The 22,602-nt window shown below is 40.4% G+C and overlaps 1 protein-coding gene across 1 annotated transcript in view; it reads right to left on the reverse strand.

Moving 5' to 3' along the window:
- The window catches only part of amn1 (antagonist of mitotic exit network 1 homolog), a gene marked incomplete at its 5' end in the record, with an annotated part of 28,669 nt that extends 8,069 nt beyond the window's left edge, over nt 1-20,600 (reverse strand). Inside the window, 4 exons of the mRNA XM_080736985.1 lie at nt 6,812-7,026; nt 14,030-14,156; nt 16,989-17,121; nt 20,578-20,600. Of these exons, the coding sequence (XP_080593111.1) occupies nt 6,812-7,026; nt 14,030-14,156; nt 16,989-17,121; nt 20,578-20,600 (498 nt within the window). The remainder of the gene's footprint in view (nt 1-6,811; nt 7,027-14,029; nt 14,157-16,988; nt 17,122-20,577) is intronic.
- Between the last annotated feature and the right edge of the window lie 2,002 nt (nt 20,601-22,602).

The raw sequence follows: 22,602 nt of genomic DNA on the forward strand, positions 1-22,602 counted from the left end.
CATTATATTTTTCACTCCCAGCACCTTATATTTATAGCATATCGTCGTTGTCGGGTGGAAACCTTGTATGTCCAAAACCGTTCGTTTTGTATTTATAATCTATAAAATGTACTAAACTGGTTAAAACAGCAGATCTACAAGCACACACACGAGGGGTTCTGTGCTTGTAGATATGCTGTTTTCACTAGTTTTGTGCGACAGAGGTCTCTGCCTGACAGTGACGATATTTTAGTGATTATGTTGTGAGGAAAGCGTTGAGATAATAGCCATTTTGGTTAGAACTGACTGAAAATAACTTTATAATTCAAGTTTAAAATGATAATAAATATTTTTTAAGTGTCCAAATAAATTCCAAATATTATCATATGATCTCGCGGCACCCCTGGACTGCCATCGCGGCACCCCAGGGTGCCCCGTCACCCACTTTGAAAACCCCTGCCATAGTTGACATCTTGTATGATTATTTGGATCATGTAATTCTGTTATGACTTACCAAGAATATTGTTGCATAGGTATAAAGAAAGTGCACATGTATTGTCTATCTTATTTGATGTCAGTAGCAATTATTACAATTCTATGGGCTCTATCTTGCCATGTATGCCATATCCCTAAACGTATTAGTCATGTTTTACTATTTTGAAAATAGCAGATCTACCATATGCCTTGCAAATGGTAAATGGTGCATTTATAAAGGCTTTATCCAAGGTGCTTTTACAATGATTGAGCATTACATTCACCCATTCACACACACACACACGCACACGCACACGCGCGCGCACACACACACACACACACACACACACACACACACACACACACACACACACACACACACACACACACACACACACACACACACACACACACACACACACACACACACACACACGGGTTACACATTAACTCAGGGGGAGCCTGGGATCGAACTGGGAACCCTCCGTGTTCTGATGACGGTTTCTCTACCCCTGAGCCACTGCGGCAAGATATCATTGAAAACTGTGAATAGCTGTGAATCTGCATGCATGCCCGCACATGAACCATTGGCTGTTTTCACACCTCGCCAACAAAACCTGCCAATCGACGCCGAGTGTCACAGCTTGAATTAACAGCAATGATGGATGGACCATTGATGCATATCCATTGTGTAAAGCCCCTTTTTGACTGACATGGCCCAACACCACACCACTCCATACCACCCACTTGTGCCAGGTTTTCCAATACAGCTTAACATCGATGAATTTGTTTTCTTAAAAAGCTATGAAGCGAGAACCAGGGTTTACTCTGCTATCTGCTGAGATAAGACTGGGATTCAAGGAGGGTCACAGCTGCAGGATGAAGAGACAGCCTTTGTTTTATGACTGTGAGAACCTAGCCAGAATGGACTGTTAGGGGAGGGCAAGTTAGTCTTGTCTTGTCTGTGGTTGGTGAAGGACGTATGTTCATGTTGTGTTGACATTGTGTTATAATCACTGTTATAATTTATTATAGTGTATGATAATTATCATAGTTGTAATACATTATAATAATTTATAGTTATTCTTATTACAGTTATAATCCATTATAGTGTATTTATTATAATTAGGACAGTTTTAATACATTTTAACAGTAGTCTAGTAGGTGCGAGGAGTTCTGTCTGAGTTGGATAACACATCATAACAGTGGCTGATGGATTCATGAACTAATTAAAATACAGAGGTGGCTGCGAGGTAAATGCATAATTATGACAACACTGTTTTGAGAACCCGTGGGATGCTTTTAACCTCCGCCTTCCCAAACCCAGAGAAAGACACAATGGTCAGAAATGGGACTTTGTGAGGATAGAAGGTGCTAGTGGGACCCCAAAAAAAGGTTTTAAAATAAGAAAAGTGAAATTTCATGGTGTATCACCTTTAAGAGTCCCATCATTTTTGTTTCTTTGTTTTTTCATATATAAAAAATAAATGCAATGATTTTTTCATTAATACATAAATTAGAAAACAAATGTCTAAGAAGTAGAGAAAATAGTCCGATCTACAAGCTCACTTGTGCTGTTTTCACTAGTTTGGGTCCTGGGCAAAGGTCTTTTGGGTCATGACCTAAAAGTTTGGGAACCACTGACCTAAAGTTTACCCCACTCTCTCCCCCCAGGTTTAGAGTGTGAGAGTGTGTGTGTGTGTGTGTGTGTGTGTGTGTGTGTGTGTGTGTGTGTGTGTGTGTGTGTGTGTGTGTGTGTGTGTGTGTGTGTGTGTGTGTCACTTTCCAGGCAAAGTGTATAGCCAATAGTCAGCACCACTTCAGAGTTAGTGTGCCACATGTGCAAAAACCCCTACAGATCTACATGATGGGTCCCTTTATTTTTTGTTTCCTACATTTTTTTAAAATTTTTCATTATTATTATTATTATTTAAAATATTTGCAATAACCTTGCCAAAAAAGCTACTTTACTCATTAATTAAAAATAAAATGATTTTTTTCAGTAATGTCATGAAGAAATCAAAGAACAATCAACAACAAAGAAATTCCATAAATTAGAACACGAATGTTTACAAACTAGTGAAAATAGCCGATCGACAAGCTCACAATGCAGCGCGAAGCGACGTGTTGTGAGCTGCTGTTTTCAATAGTTTGGGTCCCGGGAAAACATCTAATTTCTCTTTTGGGTCACAGGCTTAAAAGATTGGAAACCACTGCTTTATAGTTCACACTGTTCCACTCTTTACAGGTGTCAGCACCAGATCAAAGATAGTGTGCCAAATATGCAAAAAACGCTGAGGAGCCAGGAAGAGAGGATGAACTGAAATGGGTGTGAACCATAGGTGTGAACGCTATGGTGAGAAAAAAACAGGGGGAAAAAACAAGGACTTTGACAGCAATTGAAATCACTTCACAATAGGGCATTCACCAAATATTTGAATATTTGAATATCAAAGTCACTATTCGACGCTGTTCACCAAAGTCGAATATTCGCTTATTTTAATGTTTTCATTGTTTTCTCTTTAAAAAATATATAGTTTATAAAGCTTGGCTAGATAGTAAGTCATAAGAATGAGTTGTCAATGCCCGTGGTGGATGAATTTGTTAATGCTTTATATCAGGGGTTCTCAACCCTTTTTAGGCCGTGACCCCCAAATTAAACATATTTGAAGTGGGGACCCCCACCCTGACAAGCACTTGGAATTGTAGGTATTAATGTGAGTCGGTTCCACAGATAAATATTGTGAAAATAGCAGATCTACCTGCTCACGTGTAGATTGGCTATTTTCACAATATTGCTTATTGCCTCTTGCTTACTTAATATTTGACAGTTTGGCCAGTCCTGTCGAATATTCGACTATTCGAATGCTTTGAGGTCGAATAATTCGAATTCTAAAAATCACTATTCGTGAATGCCCTACTTCACACACTGTTGTAACACTGTAAACATTTTTTTTTTGTGCCAAAGGGTTCCCAGTTTGGTCTTGCGTGGCCAGCAGGCCACAGCAGGCGGAGATGTTGCGAGGCATGCTGGACGAGCTGGACGAGATACTTGAATAAAGTGCTTTACATTCACACACCCATTGACACACAAATTCTCACAACTGTGTAAGGAACCACCCTCATCGGGAGCAGTTGGGGGTTCAGTCTTGCGCAAGAACAGTTTGACACAAAGACAGCAAGAGCTGGCAAAAACTACTTTACGCCCTGAGTTACAGTTACAGTTTCATGTTATTACAGTATATGAGGGCATGAAAACCACTATGATACCCAAGTACCTGTCTAAATACTTTATAAACAGGATGTCCATAATTACAACACCAGAGGCAGTGCCACAGATCACTTTCAACCCAGAGTCAAAACCAAAAAAGGGTCAAACTCGTTCTTCTGCTATATCACCAAAATGTGGAAAGCCTTACCGAAGGCCATAAAGGAGTGTGGATCCCTAGCAGCCTTTAAAATTGCCGGGAAAAACCACTTACAGGCAGCAGCCGTTCGCAACTGGTAAAGAAAACAATCCTAGCCCAGCCCTACCCTCCCCTGCCCCTTCTTTGTATATACTTACTGTTTGTTTAGACTTACTGTTTTCTTCTTTTTTGGTTCTTTCATTTTATTTTATTTACATATCTACTGCATAGTACTGTGTTCTATTCGTCTGTCATTCAATGTTATATGAGATACTTTAATGGTTTCCTGTGGAAATAAGCTTAGTCTTTTCTAGGATCTCCTTTTAGTAGACCTTGTACCAGTGAACTGTACCGTCATGAAACTGTACCTTTTCCTATGCAAACTTCTAATAAAGTCTCAATCAATCAATCAATCAATCAATCAATCAAACAAACAAACAAGATGGTCAGGTTCTGAGAACAAATAGACTGGAGTCAGTCTGTTATGGATTTTTCTAATTGTCTAATACTACCTCTTTCTTTCATTTCTATATAATCTGTGTAAGTTCTCCATTGAACGGAGATTGGGGCCATTTGACCTTTTGACCTGTGACTACTGCTGAACTATACATTGACAAAGCATCATTGTGACATCATCACCAGCCTCAGTTCATGTGTAGGTCATATGTGTATATTTGCTTCTGTGTCTAATCGTATGCGAAAATGATAATACATATGTCAACTTTAGCATTCTGCTGTGACAGGTTTATGATCACTGGTTTAAATAGTACGATTCACTTGACCACTCTCCCGGTCTTGTGGTATGAGGGAGTATCATTTTCCACTGAGAAGTCTTCTGTTAAGCATCAAGGTCATTCTGTTGGCATAGCAACTTGCACTCGCACCTCGGGTGCTTCGGACACCAGACTGATAATACGAACAGGCCCCTCCCGTCCGGTTCCTCAGAGTAGGGCTGTCACAATTATTACATAATCGTCTAATCATGATTATTTGACATTATCGCAATTATTTTGTCATAATCGTCATAATCGTGAATGTTGAAAAATGTCAGAAATAGTGTAAATAGCAGATCTACAAGCTCACAACGCGTCGCATCGCGACGCGTTGTGAGCTTGTAGATCGGCTATTTCCACTATCAATGTTATTTTTCAAATAGTAAGTTGTCAAATATGTCAGTAATGTATTTGTATATTTAGGTTATGTGTCATATCTACCATATGCAACTTCAAAGCCTAAAAGCCAAACAGAAATGTAATTATCAACGACAAATACACAATTAAATCGTTAATCGCCAATTATTTGAGTGACAATTAATCGTCATGTAAAATGTCATATCGTGACAGCCTCTCCTCAGAGTCAAGTCAAAATAGTGAAAAATGCTGAATAAGGCACTGGAGCCAGGAATCATTCTTAGCTTGGTTTATTAAAGAGGCCTGCGTTAGAAGGCCTGAACACAACTGGACTAGGGATGGGACGATACGAAATTTCATATCACGATTATTGTTACAAAAGAAATCGTGGTTTACGATATTATCGCGATAATCAAAATCCATTATCCTGGGGTGCAACATTTTGCCAAAAAATAGACGATCTACAATCTACAAGCGTTGCGACGCGTTGTTTGTGAGCTTGTAGATTGGCTATTTTTTGGCAAAGACGTTTGATAGGGAGTGAAAAAAAAGACTATTGAGTATGTATATTATAAGTACCTTTTACCAATTATAGAGGGTTTGCTCGGCAAATAAAAGGTGAATTGATCCCAGTGAATGACGGAGGACGATTTCACGATAAATTAAATCTCCACGACTATCGTGATTGTTTTTTATCACGATAAACGATAAGTGGTGGGAAAAGTATTCACATTCTTTACTCAGTCAAAAGTATCAATACTGCAATGTAGAAATACTCCGTTAGGGTGCCCTCACACCAAAATACCTATGAGAGTGGAATCCGCGTTCCGCCAATGCATTTCAATGATAAGGGAGCGTTTTTTGCAGAAATCCTCTGCTTGCATGAAACCGCTTCACTCTCATTGAAATGCATTGGCGGAACGTGGATTCCACTCTCATAGGTATTTTGGTGTGAGGGCACCCTTACAAGTAAAAGTCCGGAATTCAACATTTACTTGAGTAAAAGTATGAAAGTTTGGCAATCAAAATGTACTTAAAGTACCAAAACTAAAAGTATAAAAAGTTTGAAAATAGCAGATCTATAAGCTCACAACTTGTGAGCTTGTAGATCGTCTATTTTCAAATAGCCAAGGTATAATATAGGGCTAAATGGGTTTATGTATGTTTTATAATATTATAATTTATATTGGCAAAGCCAGCGCCGCTGCTACCATGACGCGCACGACACACTGTGCGTCGGGCATCACGTTGCCAAAGGACAACAAAAAATTAGAGAAAAAATAAAGAAAAAGAAAAAAGAAGAGCCAAGCCGATCATCATCATAATAACTAATATGTATTTGCTCCGCCTAAAAGTAATCACGGCATGCATGCGAGCGTGCGGGAAGCCTGATCAATCATCAATGCATTGTGAATGGTTGAATGGTTGGCACCCAACAGCCAGTTGTGGGTCGGGCACCAACATGGGTTGCAGCAGCCCTGGGCAAATAATAATATAAAAATATTTAGGAAGCCCATATAGCAGATCTACATGCTCACATGTAGAGCATGTTGGGAGCATGTAGCATGGGAGCATGTAGATCGGCTAGTTTCACAATTTCTGCCTCAAAACTTTGACAATTTGGCCGATGTTTCATTTGTCATTTTAGAGGTATTAAAAATTGTCCCTTTAGAAATGTGCAGATACCCTCTATACAAACTTTGTTGGGTTGTTTACTGTGAGTGAGAAAACAATGTTGCACATTAAGCCAATCATCTGGGGACCCCCCAAAATAATTTGGGTCCCGACCCACAGGTTGAGAACCACTGCATTAGGGGGTACCTGTGTCCCGGAGAGGAGCGCTGTGTGGAGCCTGCAGTTGCCTGCCAGTGCCAGCAGGGCGTCGTCCCCTACGGTGGAGCAGCTCCTGAGAGAAACCACTTCCAGATCAGTGCAGCTGTGGGCCAGAGCTGTTATTCCCTCGTCTGTTACCCGGTCACATTCTCCCAGGTCCACTGTTCGTAGGCTGGGGCAGGACGAGCCCAAGGCCATGACTCCTACACACACACACAGGGAGTAGAGAAAGACGAGTAGTGCTTTCACTTAGATCCTCTAACAATGGCCTTCTGGAGGTCCCTGTGACCAAGCTTAAGACAAAGGGAGACCGGCGACCGCAGTTTTCCCGGTGAACACACACCACTGACTATTGCCGATAATGGAGAGGTTATATAGCTTTATGTATTGAGAGGCACTCTTGCCGATTTTGTAAGAGACTCGTCGCCAATTGCAAGATATTTAAAAGTTATTTGGGGCCATGATGATTGATAACCTCTTCTTCCCACTACTAGACTAAGGATTTATATTGTTATTGTTTACAACCACAATTAGTCACGTGTGGCAAGATCGCGGTTCCACTAGTTTTACTAGTAGGTTAGTGTAGGCTTAGAAGCCTTTTCAGAAGTTAATTTAATGTTTTCCATTTAATGATTTTCTTTATCCTCATCTAATCTTGCGCTAATGCACGCAGCTGTTTTCACCAGGTTTTAAGGCCTAGTAGGGCTTTTCAGAAGTTAATTGAATGTTTTCCATTTAATGATTTCCTTTATCATCATCTTGCGCTAATGCACGCAACTGTTTTCGTCAGGTTTTAAGGTCTTTGACCTCCTCCTACGGGGAAGCCCGGATCCGGGTCACGGCACCAATGTAACGGAGGTGATCCGAACCTCCCCACCAGGTTTCGAACCCGGGTCTCCCGCGTGAAAGTCCAATATCTTAACCATCACTCCAAAGGGACATCCCTATGGAACGAGAGCAGATACTAGACTTTTGAGGCTTCAGGCTGGGGCTGCGACTCTCTCCGCCGCACTTAGGTTCACCGGGAAAACTGCGGTCGCGGGAGACCGGGCCTTTGCAGTGGTGGCTCCTACTTTGTGGAACGCCTTACCTTTGCTTTTAAAAAGTGCTGTGTCAGTCGACAGTTTTAAACGTGTGCTGAAAGCACATCTGTTTCAAATTAATTTTACATCATGAAGTTTTTACTGGCCTCATTTGTCCAGGTCATTGTTTTTTGCTCTTTTTCCTGTCGTTTTGTATTTTTACTCGTTTAAATTTTTGTTTAAAATATATTGTGCACACTGTTTATATTGTGTACACTGTAAAGCACTTTGTAACTTTGTTTTGAAAGGTGCTATATAAATAAAATGTACTTACTCACTTACTACTTAGGATGACATTTTACATGACGATTAACTGTAACTCAAATAATTGCGATTAACAATTTAATTGGGTTTTTGTCGTTGACAATTACATTTCTGTTTGGCTTGTTGGCTTGGAAGTTGCACATGGCAGATATGACACATAGCCTATATAAAATATTCAAACAAATGACTAACATATTTGAAAAAAAAAAAAAAAAACATTGATAATGGAAATAGCCGACCTACAAGCTCACAACACAACTAGCCGACCTACAAGCTCACATTGCGACTATTTTCGAAAATGTTTGAAAATATATGAACATTTTCATAGCTCAGGGGTAGAGAAACCGACATTAGAGCACAAAGGGTTCCCAGTTCGAATCCGAGCTCCCCCTGAGTTAATGTCGAAGAGTCCTTGAGCAAGACTCTGAACCCCTAGTTGCTCCCGGTGAGTAGGTTGGTGCCTTGCATGGTTTCCTCTGCCATCGGTGTATGAATGTATGGGTGAATGTAATGCACAATCTATGTAAAACGCCTTGGATAAAAGCTATATAAATGCACCATTTACCATTATATATAAATGCACCATTTACTTAAAAGGAGGACTTTGCCACTTTTCAACCCATCTTCATATAATAGGTCCTTACTAATGTAATAAAATTGCACAATTTCTTTCTACTCTGTCCAAGTCTCTTATATATATATATAATATATATATTTGAAAAAACATATTTAGATTTTTATTATCACAAGAACAATGGCTTCCACTTTAACATTGCAACTTTTCAGGAATAGAAAGCCTGCATTTTCTATTAGCTTGGATTCCCAATCGATGATGTCACAAGACCATGTGTTTCTGACCTGCCCACAACCCTCCTCTGAAAAAAAAGCTATTTTTAGTGAGAACCAATTACATGAAGATAGGTTGAAATGTGGTTTAAGTACAGCACTTGGTTTAAGTACAGTACTTAAGTAAATGTACTTAGTTACTTTACACCACTGACTGTAGGTAAGCATCGGTGGCGGCACAATCACTGGGCAAACATGGGCAACTGCCCCGGGTGGCAAAGGGCACTGCATCACAACTAAATTTGTTTTTATTTATGTGGCGCACTCCTCAAGATTGTGTGTGTGTGTGTTTGTTTGTTTGTTTGTTTGTTTGTTTGTGTGTTTGTGTGTGTGTGTGTGTGTGTGTGTGTGTGTGTGTGTGTGTGTGTGTGTGTGTGTGTGTGTGTGTGTGTGTGTGTGTATGCATGCGTGTGGTCACTGTTTCCTGTGCCCGGTGCTGAATGGAGCAGAGAAAGACATTACTTTGATTCAGCCTTGCTTGGGAATTTCCCAGTTATATGATGTCTCTCCTTTTCTTTAGAGCAAGGGTCTTCAACAGGGGGTCCTCAGAGTTACTACAGGGGGTCCTCCAAATCTTTGTGTGATAGAAACTTTTTTTCTCCTTTTTTATATTAACCACTTGAACCCTATAGTGTCCATATTCAGAGAACTTTAGCCAAAAATAGCAGATGTACAAGCTGTAGATCGGCTATGTTCGGCAAAGATCTTTGGTTTAGAGGGGAAAAAGAGCAGACTAAGTACAGAGTGAAAGGTCAAGTTTATTAAGTATTGACGGTTCAAGTGGTTAAATATCTGAAAACACACATTGACATGAATCCAAAATAAATACACTGATGATTGTGCTGTCAAACGATGAAACTACCGTATATGGAATCTGGGAGTCCCTGCTTCATCTCTCTCTCAGCTAAGGGGTCATTAAACGTTGAATTTGATTGAAGACTTTATTTGAAGTTTACATAGGAAAAGGTACAGTTTCATGACGGTACAGTTCACTGGTACAAGGTCTACTAAAAGGAGATCCTAGAAAAGACTAAGCTTATTTCCACATGCAGGAAACCATGAAGACTCCCGCTTTAGAGTCTGAGCTAGGCACAGATCCATTAGCCTGTGTGACCTGTGACCCTAACGGATACATTTACGACTAGACATAATAGCCAGAGTATAACTATCCTTTCATGAGAGAGAGAGTGAGCTGAGGCGAAGGCCACAGCTGCAGAGTAGAAACATTTTATGTGTCTTATCTGTGTAGTACTCCCTGTCCTGGCCTGGGAGCCTGTCATCCTCCCTTTTGGAGCCTGTGGTAGCCCCCACTTGGAGGAGGGGGGTTTTCCATTAGAACGTGTCTTAAAATCTCTGTGAATTCTCCAACTTGTATTCATGTATTTTTGCACAAGTTGGCACCTTGACAGAGTGCAGTTCTAGTTCAGTTTAGTATTAGGAAAACAGTCATATCAGTGGTTGTAAGTAGAACATTTAAGCATGTAAATGAGAGCTTTTTTATTTTTTTTATGACCCTAACACTGTTATTATCAGTAGAATTTGTTTTGGGGAGCGGGAGAGTGGGACTGAGTTACTAGGGCGCAAGGTGGAGGGGGCCTTAACTATTTTATACTTTAGCTATTGAAAAAAATAGCAGATCTACAAGCTCGCAGCACGGCACTCGGTGCCACACTGTGAGCTTGTATAGCTGCTATTTTTCAATAGTTAAAGTACCCAGGGCCCAGAATATGGTGTGACACCCCTGTATGCACATTAGCAGGTCCGAAGTGTCTGAACAGCTCTCCCCTCCCCCTTATGGGAGGTGAGAAGGCATGAGATGCAACAGTAGTCTATATATCTTGTTCCCAGCGAAGGGTAGAAAACAGGAGTGTGAAGTCAGATTTGGGTGGAGAGTCATAACCTTGACAGAATGGAATGTAGTCACAACAAGATAAATGATTTTTGTCTGCACTGAGCAACAGTTTAACCCACGTAAAACCGGGAACGCATTATCACTTTAACCATTAGTTTATGCTTTAACAATAAAAAAATAACAGTAAAAATAGCAGATATACAAGCTCACAGCACATAGATCTGCTATTTCTGAAAAATCATGAAAATGTGTGCAAGTATTTGAGTATTTTTGACCCGATTCTATAAATGTCTTCTAAATCCTTCTAAGGTTTTGGAAAAACGCATGTTTCTATGTGGTTCTCAAACATTTTCATGTCAAGGACCCCCAAAATTACATGTATTTGGCCGCGGACCCCCATCTCAAAATATGTTGTTCCAGGGACCACCAGAAAAAGCAGAGATTTGAGTTACAAACGTTTGCTTTGAAAAATATATGTTCATAGATTTGCAAAAATAGCAGATCTACAAGCTCGCAGCGCGGCACTCTTGCTATTTTTCAATAGTTAAAGCATAAATTAATTCCGGGTCTTAGCCTTTCCCATAGAAGGCAACGTAATAATTTTCATTATATGGAGCATACAGAATCAGATGAATTAAACATGTTCAAGTGTGAAATCTGCGTGTGAAAGCCACGTGAGGATGACTGGGATCTTGATCTCTGCGTAAAAACGTGTCATGTTATTATGGCGTTTGTAGTGAAATGGTGACATTTTAGGAATTTCAAAATGTATTCAGATTCAATGAAAGAAAATAACTACTTTAAAAATCCAATGCAAACTGGTCCCTGCAATAACAATTCTACAGTCAATGCACAGTTATAAGGGTAAAGAATAGAGAAAGAAGCAAGGGAACTGGCGACGCGATACCTGCATGGTTTTAGGCTCTAATGCCTGACAGACAGTCCCCGGTTTGATTCCCTGCTGGCCTCCATCCCTCGCCCCTCTGTTTCCTGTCTCTATAGCAGGGGTTTTCAAAGTGGGTGACGGGGCACCCTGGGGTGCCGTGACGGCAGTCCAGGGGTGTCCCGAGATAATTTGATAATATTTTGACACTTGAAAAAATATTTAGTATAATTTTAAACTTGAAGTACAAAGTTATTTTCATTCAGTTATAACCAAAATGGCTATTATCTCAACATTTTCTTCGCAACATAATCACTAAAATATCATCACTGTGGTGCAGAAACCTCGTATCTCCAAGTTTCAAATGTGTACATCTTTTGGTAAAGCAAAGCCCTGCTTCATCATACAAGACTGTCGCACAAAACTAGTGAAAACAGCCGATCTACAAGCACACAACGCCGGTTGTGTGCTTGTAGATCGGCTGTGTTCACTAGTTTAGTACATTTTATACAAGGTTTCCACCCGACAACGACGATATGCTATAAATATAAGGTGCTGGGAGTCAAAGTTATTAAAAAGAAAAATTATGGGGTGCCCTGAGACAGAAAAGTTTAGGAACCCCTGCTCTATAGACCTTTTTCCAGAGCGCTGCTGTGCAGCTGTGGTTGTGCTGTCGCTGTGCGAAGCGGTGCGGCTTGACCCCGCATCTATGACTTCCGCTCTGCAAAACTGCTACCTCAGACGCATGGAGTTATCACAGATGTTTAACAGAAGGTTAACCTTGCTTTGTTATGGCTTCGATACAGGAAATGTGGAACTGATTGTTGTGCACGTAGCACAGAGGAGTGTGGTTACAACCACACAGCAGTATGTTGAAGGTTGAACTTAGTATCAGATCTTCAGCAAGTAAAGGCCTTGTCTTCAGTTGCCTGTAAAACATGTTGTTTACAGCATGTATGCTCTGTCCCTGAATAACATTGTTCCACCCAAGCTAAATTATGTGTGAGAATAAATATGTGTACCTGTCTTACAATAAAGCAGCGCAATCTGAGAAGTGACTAGTGATACTGTGTCACTAATAGGGCATTCACGAATAGTGATTTTTAGTATTCAAATTATTCGACCTCAAAGTATTCGAATAGTCGAATATTCGACAGGACTGGACAAACTGTCAAATATAAGTAAGCAAAAGGCGAACATTGTGAAAATAGCCGATCTACATGCTCACAACGCCTCGCAACGCGAGGCGTTGTGAGCATGTAGATCTGCTATTTTCACAATATGTATCTGTGGAACCGAGTCACATTAAATGTAATACCTACAAATTTAGGGATGTCCCGATACCACTTTTTTGCTGACCGAGTACAAGTACGAGTACTTCATTTTGAGTACTCGCCGATACCGAGTACTGATACGAGTACAATTAATAATACAAAATGTCTTTAAATTACGTTTTTTTTTTTTTTTTTTAATCAGATGTTCCTCACTTTCTGGCTGTATATAACACATTAAATTGCATCCCTTTCCCAGAACATGGCACAACTGCCACATATTTCACTTTTTTTCAGGTTTAGCCCATGGAAATTCCTGTACTGTGCATGATCTTCTAGATCTGCTATGCTCAAACATTTTGTATTTTTACTTTTGATACTTTAAGAGAGAGAGAGAAAGGCAAAGTGGCGGAACACACAGGGTACTCGGGCGCTTTGTGAGCAGTATCTGACGAGTACCGATACCGCAAAATAGGCCGGTATCGGGGCGAGTACCGATACCACGAGTACCGATACCGCATCCCTACCTACAATTCCAAGTGCTTGTCAGGGTGGGTGTCCCCAGTTCAAATATGTTTATTTTGGGGGTCACGACCTAAAAAGATTTGAGAACCCCTGGTATAGAGCATTAACAAATTCATCCACCAGGGGCATTGACAGCTCATTCTTATGACTTCCTATCTAGGCAAGTTTTATAAACTATATATTTTTTAAAGAGAAAACAATAAAAAAAGCAAATATTCGACTTCGGCGAACAACGTCAAATAGTGACTTTGATATTCGAATATTTGGTGAATGCCTAGTCACTAATCGCTTGGTTCTCCAGCATGCCACTTGCTTTAGTCTGCTAGGGACTTTCAAATTACTTCGTCAATCGATTCACATATCACCCGTAGATCTGTTTTTTGGAGTGCGACATGATGCACAACCAAGTATTAATCTGTCATAATGAGGATCAGACAGTCATGTAGGCCAACTACAAACAGACTTTTGATGTGCGTTGGCTACCTTCTGAAGTGATTCTCTGACAGCCAACCAGAATTATCTTGAGTTGTGGGCAGTTGATCTGTCGTAAGGCCAGATCTGACACATGACAGCCACGCAGATCCAGCTTCCGTATCCCCGGATGCAACAGCTGAGAACGAGATAAAAATGATTGACTCATACCACTCATTTATAAGCGAAAACAGCAAAGCTTCCAGACTTCCATGTTACAAGTAAAACATGTACGGTATGTACGAGGAAGGAATTACATGATCATATTATGTTCACGTGTATGAGGATGTGAAATGTGTAGGAAAGCTGTATGAGAACATATTCCAGACTTGGCATCTACATATCATGTTTCACATGCTCACAGGGATGGGAATGTTGCAAACGTAATGGACAAGACAGCTACATTGTTACACTTGAAGCTGTCATTGCATTGATTTGAAACTCTCCATCCTACAAGTGACTGTTGTGATTGGAGTCAGTTGCTCAGCTCTCTGTTGGGTCTGTGGTAGTCAGCTATGTCTGAGCTTGGGTCTGTTCCAGTCAGCTCTCTGTGGAAGATACATCTGTCTAACCTGAACTCCCCGTCCCTTCAATAAAACCACCGATTGATGAACAAAGGACTGGACTTTTATATCTGTTTCCGTGGGCACAGAGAGCCCCAAAACCCCCCACAATACACAACAGGTATCGTTAGAGTTTTGGTCTAACACAAACACACAGCCACCCACCGGGTGCTGAGCTGGGGTTGAACACCTGTTTCCCTTCTCACACACACTCTTTTCCCCAGCACACACACATATCATGAGCCCCGTGCGTGTGGAGGTCAAGGAAAAGACATCATATACACAACCTTAGCACACGCGCATGGCACGTCGTTAAACGCACGTAACATTGATACTGACTAATGAACTAGGGTCAGAAGGTGAGCAGCTGGCCGGGGTCTACCGGTCATTCCTTCCATATATGCTAATCTGTGAAGGACGCATGTCACCTAAATTGCCTTCATGTACACATTTTCTAGACTTGGTGGCGCTCTAACAGCGCACACGCCACGCGCACGGGGAACATGCACGTCCAAAGACACACATTAGACTGGGGGGTATAAAAGGGGTTCAACAGAGAGAATCGGGGCTCCTTGTCAACGATCTGTGGTCCACACAACGATCCTTGGTCAACTAGCCCGTGACTGCTGACAGCAACCTGCTTTGTATAATCTGTTATGTGGAATAAAACCCAGCCCGATCTGTGACGGGTGAAACGAGGACTATTGGTTGCCTTCTACTTTTGTGTCGCCTCATATCACTGCTGGAGAAAAGGTGGACAAGTCCCAACCCCTGAATATACTACAATTTCTCATGATTTCGGTAGCAAATAACATAGACATGAACTTACAGTTTACACATTTAACATATTGGAGTGTGTGTTGGTAAAAGCAAATGTGATATCCAGATGGCTTCAATCCTAAGTTTAGCCCACAGCCTGACCGCAAACAGACTTGTTGATGAGCAGATCAAATTATTGCTGTATTGCTGAAAAGGTGTAATCAAACTCGGACTCCCAAGTTAAACTTAGGCACGACGGCCCAGCCGATGACCATGCAGGGAATGGCAGTTTGGCGTTGGCATGCATGGCCATTGGCTGGAACGTTTGTAGGTTGGGAGTGGCAAAACCAGCTTGAAACAATGTTAGGATAAACAATGTAATCATAATTGTATTTAAGGAGGGAGTGGAGACTGGGGAAGGGACGCGTTGGACCACCACCGAACTAACAGCTCCCTCCCCAGAAACCTCTCCTCTCCTCTGCATTTCTTTGCTTTAAGTCTTCAATAAACCAGCTATCTCATCTGTTCCACGCGTCCTGGGTATCTCTTTAACATGACCATATGCCCTGTGTGCCCTGTACCCGTGCATCGCTTCTCTATATTTTAGTGAAACCACTTCTTCAAATCTCCAAGAAATGGATTGATTCGCCTGTCTGCTGAGCTTTAAATCATCAATATCCTGATATATTGTTTTCCTCTGTAGGCAGAGGATGCTGACAGTTGGTACTTACTTCCTCTATACGAGTGGTTCCCAAACTCTTCAGCTTGAGACCTAGCTCTGGTCCAGAGCATTAGCATGGTCTCACTAATGCTCTGACAGGCGGCTGAATCACAGACAGGACCAGGATATCTCTGCCCTACGAGCACTAAACTTCAGTCAGAATAAACTAAACTACTTTGCTACTCAGTACTCACCTAAACAAGGACGTTTTGTGTTGTTGAAAGTCTATTATCATTAAATCAGTGTTTTTCAGCTGGGCCTTTTAACTCAGAGGCTTTCAGCTTACAGGAAGTAACCAAAAATACACATCGAAGAAATACCGGTATTTGCATATTATAACCACATCTGGAGGTCTAGAGTAATGTTAATTCCATAAGACACATACAAAACAGAAAAAGTACTAAACTATGGCACCACCTCTTTAAAGATCCCTCGTAGTGCGTAGTTATTCTGAAACGTAGAGCAGGGGTCTTCAACAGGGGATCCGGGACCCCTAGGGGGTCCCCACAGTTACTACAGGGGGTCCTCTTTGTGTGATAGAAACAAATCTTTGTGTGATAGAAACTTTTATTCTCTTTTTTTATATCAACCACTTGAACCCTAGCGTCCATAATACATTCGGAGAACTTTAACCAAAAATAGCCGATCTACAAGCTCACAATGCCTCGCGCTGCGAGGCGTTGTGAGCTTGTAGTTCGGCTATTTTCGGCAAAGAGCTTTGGTGTGAAAGGTCAAATTAATTAATTATTGACGGTTCAAGTGGTTAAATATCTGAAATTGACATGAATCAAAAATATACTGAGGATAGTGCTGTCAAACAATGATATGGAATCTATGAAAAGGTTGTGGGGGTCCCTGCTTCATCTCTCTCTCAACTAAGGGGTCCTTGGCCTGAAAACGTTGAAGACCCCTGTCTCGTAGAGCTTACCTGACCGATGTTCATGTCAGTGACTGTGCCTCTGAAGGTCATTATTTGCAGCAGTTTGTCCTTTAGGCACGCAGGTAAGGTCCTGATGTCACCGAGGTAGTTGTCTGTATAGGTAGCCAAACTCTCCGCACAGCTGCAACAATACACAATGCAAATAATCTTATTTTAACTGGGGACCCCCACCCTGACGAACACTAAGAGTTGAGGCATTACATTTTGTATAACACGGTTCTATTGTGAAAATAGCCGATCTACATGCTCACAACACCTCGCATTGCGTTGCGATGCAACACATTGTGAGCTTGTAGATTGGCTATTTTCAAAAGATTTTGAAATGCGACATTCTGCACGACATTCTGAGTACTTTCTACTTTTGGTACTTTAAGTACATTTTGATGCCAATACTTTTGTACTTTTACACAAGTAAATGTTGAATTCCTTACTTCAACTTGTAACAGAGCACTTCTACATTGCAGTATTGATACTTCTACTTAAGTAAGCATACCACATCTGAAGCCTGACAGCGTGTCGCGGGTTCGAGTCCCAATCCCGACGACCTTTGCTGTGTGTCACTCCCCATCTCTCCCCCCATTTCCTGTCAGTCTACTGTCCAATCAATAAAGGCATAAAAGCCCAAAAACAAATCTTAAAAAAAAAAAAAGAAAAAAAAAAAAAAGAACTGACACAATGGAAGCTTGCTGTCCTGTTCTGCATTCATCTCATTCAGAATCAGTGAAATGACTATCATTGTTGCAGGCAGGTGGAACCGTGTGTGTCCAAAACAGGTACTTTTAAGGAAATGGATCAATGGATCAAAAAATGGATCAAATTACCTGTGTCCAATTGGATCCTTTAATGTAGTAATGATTTAGTCACAAGCGCTTGTGTTAGTCTTTTTTAATTGGTTAAATATTTGTAAAACTCACTGACACTAGGCCTGTCACAATTATTTGAGATAATCAATTATTCTGTCATAATCGTAATTGTTTTGTTTCCATGTTGATACATTTTCATACGTTATTCATGAAACCTTTTTTTGTATAAAATTAATAAATGTCAGTATCCTAATTTCTTATTTGAAATATCTTCCTTGTGCAATTTTTTATTACGATGCCTAAAAGGCAAACAGAAAAGATTTTTTCTACATATATTCCAATGTTCAATACCAAAAAACACAATTAAATCGTTAATCGCAATTATTAGTGTGACAATTAATCGCCAACTAAAAGATTAATCGTGACTGCCCTAACTGACAAACTTTCAGGCAAAAGAAACCCAAATAGTAATAATTACAGATCTACTTGCTCACAAGCTTGTCAGCTATTTTTGAACGTGCTAAGAGAGATTACTTACATTGGAGTGGAAACATAACCCACCACAGTAGAATGAATTCCAAGTAAAATATTCCAAGGTTACCACGTAGTTATGTAAGATATTTTACAGTAACAGTATTGTATCTTACATAATAGGTTTTGTATTATTTTCAGTGATTCACTGGATCATGTAACAGATATGTCTCCCAAGGGATAGAGTGGATATAATGAGAACCATGGCACGCACTACCTGAAGGAAGTGAACAAGCCACTACTGATGCCAACAGTTGTGTGTAATTACCAGATCAAATGTGTGGGAAACAATCAAAATCTCAATAGCTCTAGGCACAGCAGCCATACTGGGAAGAAACTGGGCCTCTGCCTTACATCCCTCACAGACGTTACCATAATGAAGGCTCCGTTCCATTTAGTGGTTCTCAAACTTCTTAATGTCAAGGACCATCATAACTCTGAGGAGGCCGGCTCTTCTCCTTGTCCTTGGAGGATGAGGGGGGGGGGGGGGGGGGCTACGTATAATAATATATAAGAGGCCTACGTATAATATATTATAAGTACCTTTTACCAATAGAGGGTTTAAGTGGTCCCGGATATGCAGCTCGGCGAATTAAAGGTGAATTGATCCCAGTGCATGACGGAGGATGATTTCACGATAAATTAAATTTTCACGATGCGATTATCGTGAGTGTTTTTTATCACGAAAAACGATAACATCGCTTATCGTCCCATCCCTCCTTTTCTATTTTGGACTTTGATAAGGCCTGATAAGACCATGACAACATGGGAAAAGTCTATAATTAATACAGACATGGAATGATTTATAGATAATTATTATTTTGGAAGACAGGCTGATAATGACGTTATAATATAAAACTAGCCGTGGCCTAAGGTAATCTCTGTCATAATGACATGACAGTCTTGTATCAAAGTTAAATATAAGATAACCAATAAAACATGATGTTGGGAGAGCGAGAGCAGAGGCATAATTCAGATGACTGCTTGCTCCTGGACCTATCACTTGTTATCTGCACTAGGCTAAATAAAGCTAAGCTGAGATTCAACACTTGGTCCCCTGACTCGTGAATTATTGTTCGGGGAACTTTTATGTGAGAAAGTGGCACGACAAAGTAGGGCATACATGGGCAACTGGCGGCCCGGGGGCCACATGCGGCCCCCACCTTCACTTAATGTGGCCCGCTGGTTAATATTGGAATGCTGATATAGTATTGATTTCAGCTGTTACAATTCCATTTCCAACCAAGGAAACATGACTCGCTTTAATTACTTCAGTCTATATTAGACATAGCAGCACTCGTTTTTTTTTTATGTCCAATATATTTGTATTTAAGTTCACAAAGTTAACATAAGAACATATAAATGCATTTGAAATGAAATAAAATTGTTACTTTTCAGGATTCCAATTCAAAAATATCTAAAATGTATTTCGTATTCCAATTCAAAAATAGCAAAAATAGTAGATCTACAAGCTCAAAACGTGTCGCAGTTTGACTGTATACATTGTGGCCCTCTGGAGAGAATGTGAAAATATAGTGGCCCTCTCCATCATCAAAGTTGCCCACCCCTGAAGTAGGGCATTCATTTACACAACAAAGATGTATATCGTTGCCCGACAGGCAACAATATCAAATTCTACAACAGTGGTTCTCAAACGTCTTCATGTCAAGGACCCCCAGATTGACACTTATTAGCTCACGGACCCCCATTTGAAAAGATATGCCAGGGACCCCCTTACGGCTCTAGCAGTGATTCTCAACCATTTTAATTTCAAGGATCCCCAGTTTGATTTGATGGCATTTCTATCTTTGGGGCCCCAATGTATATAGTAAAATGAATGTTAATCTCATAGAGTGTACAAATGGAACACAGGTCCATTTGGTTCCATTTGTACAATCTCTGAGTTACAGACCCATAAAGGGTACATTTGATTCCTAAACTATCCATCATTTTTTCTGGGGACCCCCTGGAACTCCCTCAAGGACCCCTGGGGGTCCCCAGACCCCACTTTTAGAACCAAAGTCAGACAAATACCTGAAAGAATACCAATACAGTGGGGGGGGGGGGGGGGAAAGGATAATCAACCAACCTGCACAAAAATCCTGTATAATACATAAAATAAACATGATATTTCCTAGTAAAAACGGTCTTTCAGTAAACCATGCACCCATGATGCAGAAATTCAGCTGAATATTGTCTATACTATCACATTAAACCTAATGTTAGACAGTGACAACACTCACATATCCAGAAGAGATTTCACCATCTTTCTTGTTTTGTTTTGGTTTCTTCTTCTTTCCTTTCTCTTGTATGATACTTGCATTACAAAATGTTGCACTACTGCCAACTACTGGATGTGTGGATGACGTGGGAGAAGAAGTACTAGTAGTAGATTATTTACTCTTTCTTTCTTTCTTTCTTTCTTTCTTTCTTTCTTTCTTTCTTTCTTTCTTTCTTTCTAAAAGTAGCAATACCACAATGGAGAAGTAAAATACATTCAAAATGTTACTTGAGTAACTAAATGTATAAAGGTTTTGGCAATACAAGCTCTCAATTGTGAAATTGTAAAGTCTATTTTTGAATATCCAAAGTATAACATATGGCTTGGTTGGGATATGGTTTGTAATAGAAGGCTCGGTTAACAAACTCGAATTATTTTATACTTTAGCTATATTGAAAAATAGCAGATATAGAAGCTCACAGCGCAGCACAGAGTGCCACGCAACAAGCTTGTAGATCTGCTATTTTTGAAAAAATAAATTGCAAATCTTTGTTTGAACATATATTTTTCAAAGCAAACTTTTGTAACTCAAATCTCTGCTTTTTCTGGGGGTAGCCTACCTGGAACAACATATTTTTAGATGGGGGTCCGCGGCCAAATACATGTAATTTTGGGGGTCCTTGTCATGAAAATGTTTGAGAACCAACCATGCACTGACATAGAAACATGCGTTTTTCCAAAACCTTAGAAGGATTTAGAAGACATTTATAGAATCGGGTACAAAATACTCGAATACTTGAAAAGGTCTGCAAATCTGAATATATACGGTATGTATTTTTTAAGCGAACATCTGTAACTCAAATTTTGCATCTAGGGGTCACTGGAACTAAATGTTTTGAGATGGGGGTCTGTGGCTAAATACACATCATTTTGGGGGTCCTTCACATGAAAGATTTTGAGCACCACTGACATAGAAACATTTTCTTTTTGAAAAACCTTTAGAAGGATTTGAAATATTCAAAATTCATTCAATGATTTTTCAAAAATAGCAGATCTACAAGCTCGCAGGACGGCACTCTGTGCCGCGCTGTGAGCTTGTAGATCTGCTATTTTTCAATAGTTAAAGCACAAAATAAGGTGTAATATTGCATCAGAAGGGACTCAAAATGACGAAAGGGAATGTCCACAACAGCTTCTCAGTTACAACAGATCTTCTTGTTTATTTTCAAAGTTCACAGGTGTATCTTCTCAGTCAATAGCACACTTTTCTTCCTGGGTTGACAATGCCCAAATCTGAGCCTTTTTATACTGCAACTTACAAGGAAAATTGAGGACATGCATGACATATCATGATGTATGTACCATGTTAAGTGCCGACATCATCTTTTAGTGCATCCACTTAAAACACATTGTCGTATGTCAGAGTACATGTGTGAGAGAAACCTAAAAGTAATACAGTAAGTCATGGTTCTTCAACAGGGGGTCCGGGACCCCTAGGGGGTCCCCAGAGTTACTACAGGGGGTCCTCCAAATCTTTGTGTGATAGAAACTTTTTCATATTAACCACTTGAACCCTAGCGTCCTTATTCTGAGAACTTTAGCCAAAAATAGCAGATCTACTTTATCTATTTTCGGCAAAGAGCTATTTTCGGCAAAGAGCTTTGGTGTAGAGGGGGAAAAGAGCAGACTAAGTACAGAGTGAAAGGTCAAGTTTATTAAGTATTGACGGTTCAAGTGGTTACATATCTGATAACAAAAATTGACATGAATCCAAAATACACTGATGATTGTGCTGTCAAAAGATGAAACTATATGGAATCTGGGGTCCCTGCTTCATATCTCTCTCTCTCTCTCTTCATCTCTTTCTCTTACTTAGCAGCGATAGCTGAGTGGTTAGTGTCCATACCAAGGACTCCGGAGGTCCCAGAGGTCGCAGGTACGATTCCCCGCTCCAGCTGTCACTGCTTCCCTCCTCCTGCACGCCTTGTGCGAAGCACTGGGGGTCAGCTGGGTTAAGCTGAAAACTGAATTTCCCTTGTGGGATGAC

This window comes from Nannobrachium achirus, assembly GCF_963921795.1.
Source record: "Nannobrachium achirus genome assembly, chromosome: 11".
NCBI lineage: Eukaryota > Metazoa > Chordata > Actinopteri > Myctophiformes > Myctophidae > Nannobrachium > Nannobrachium achirus.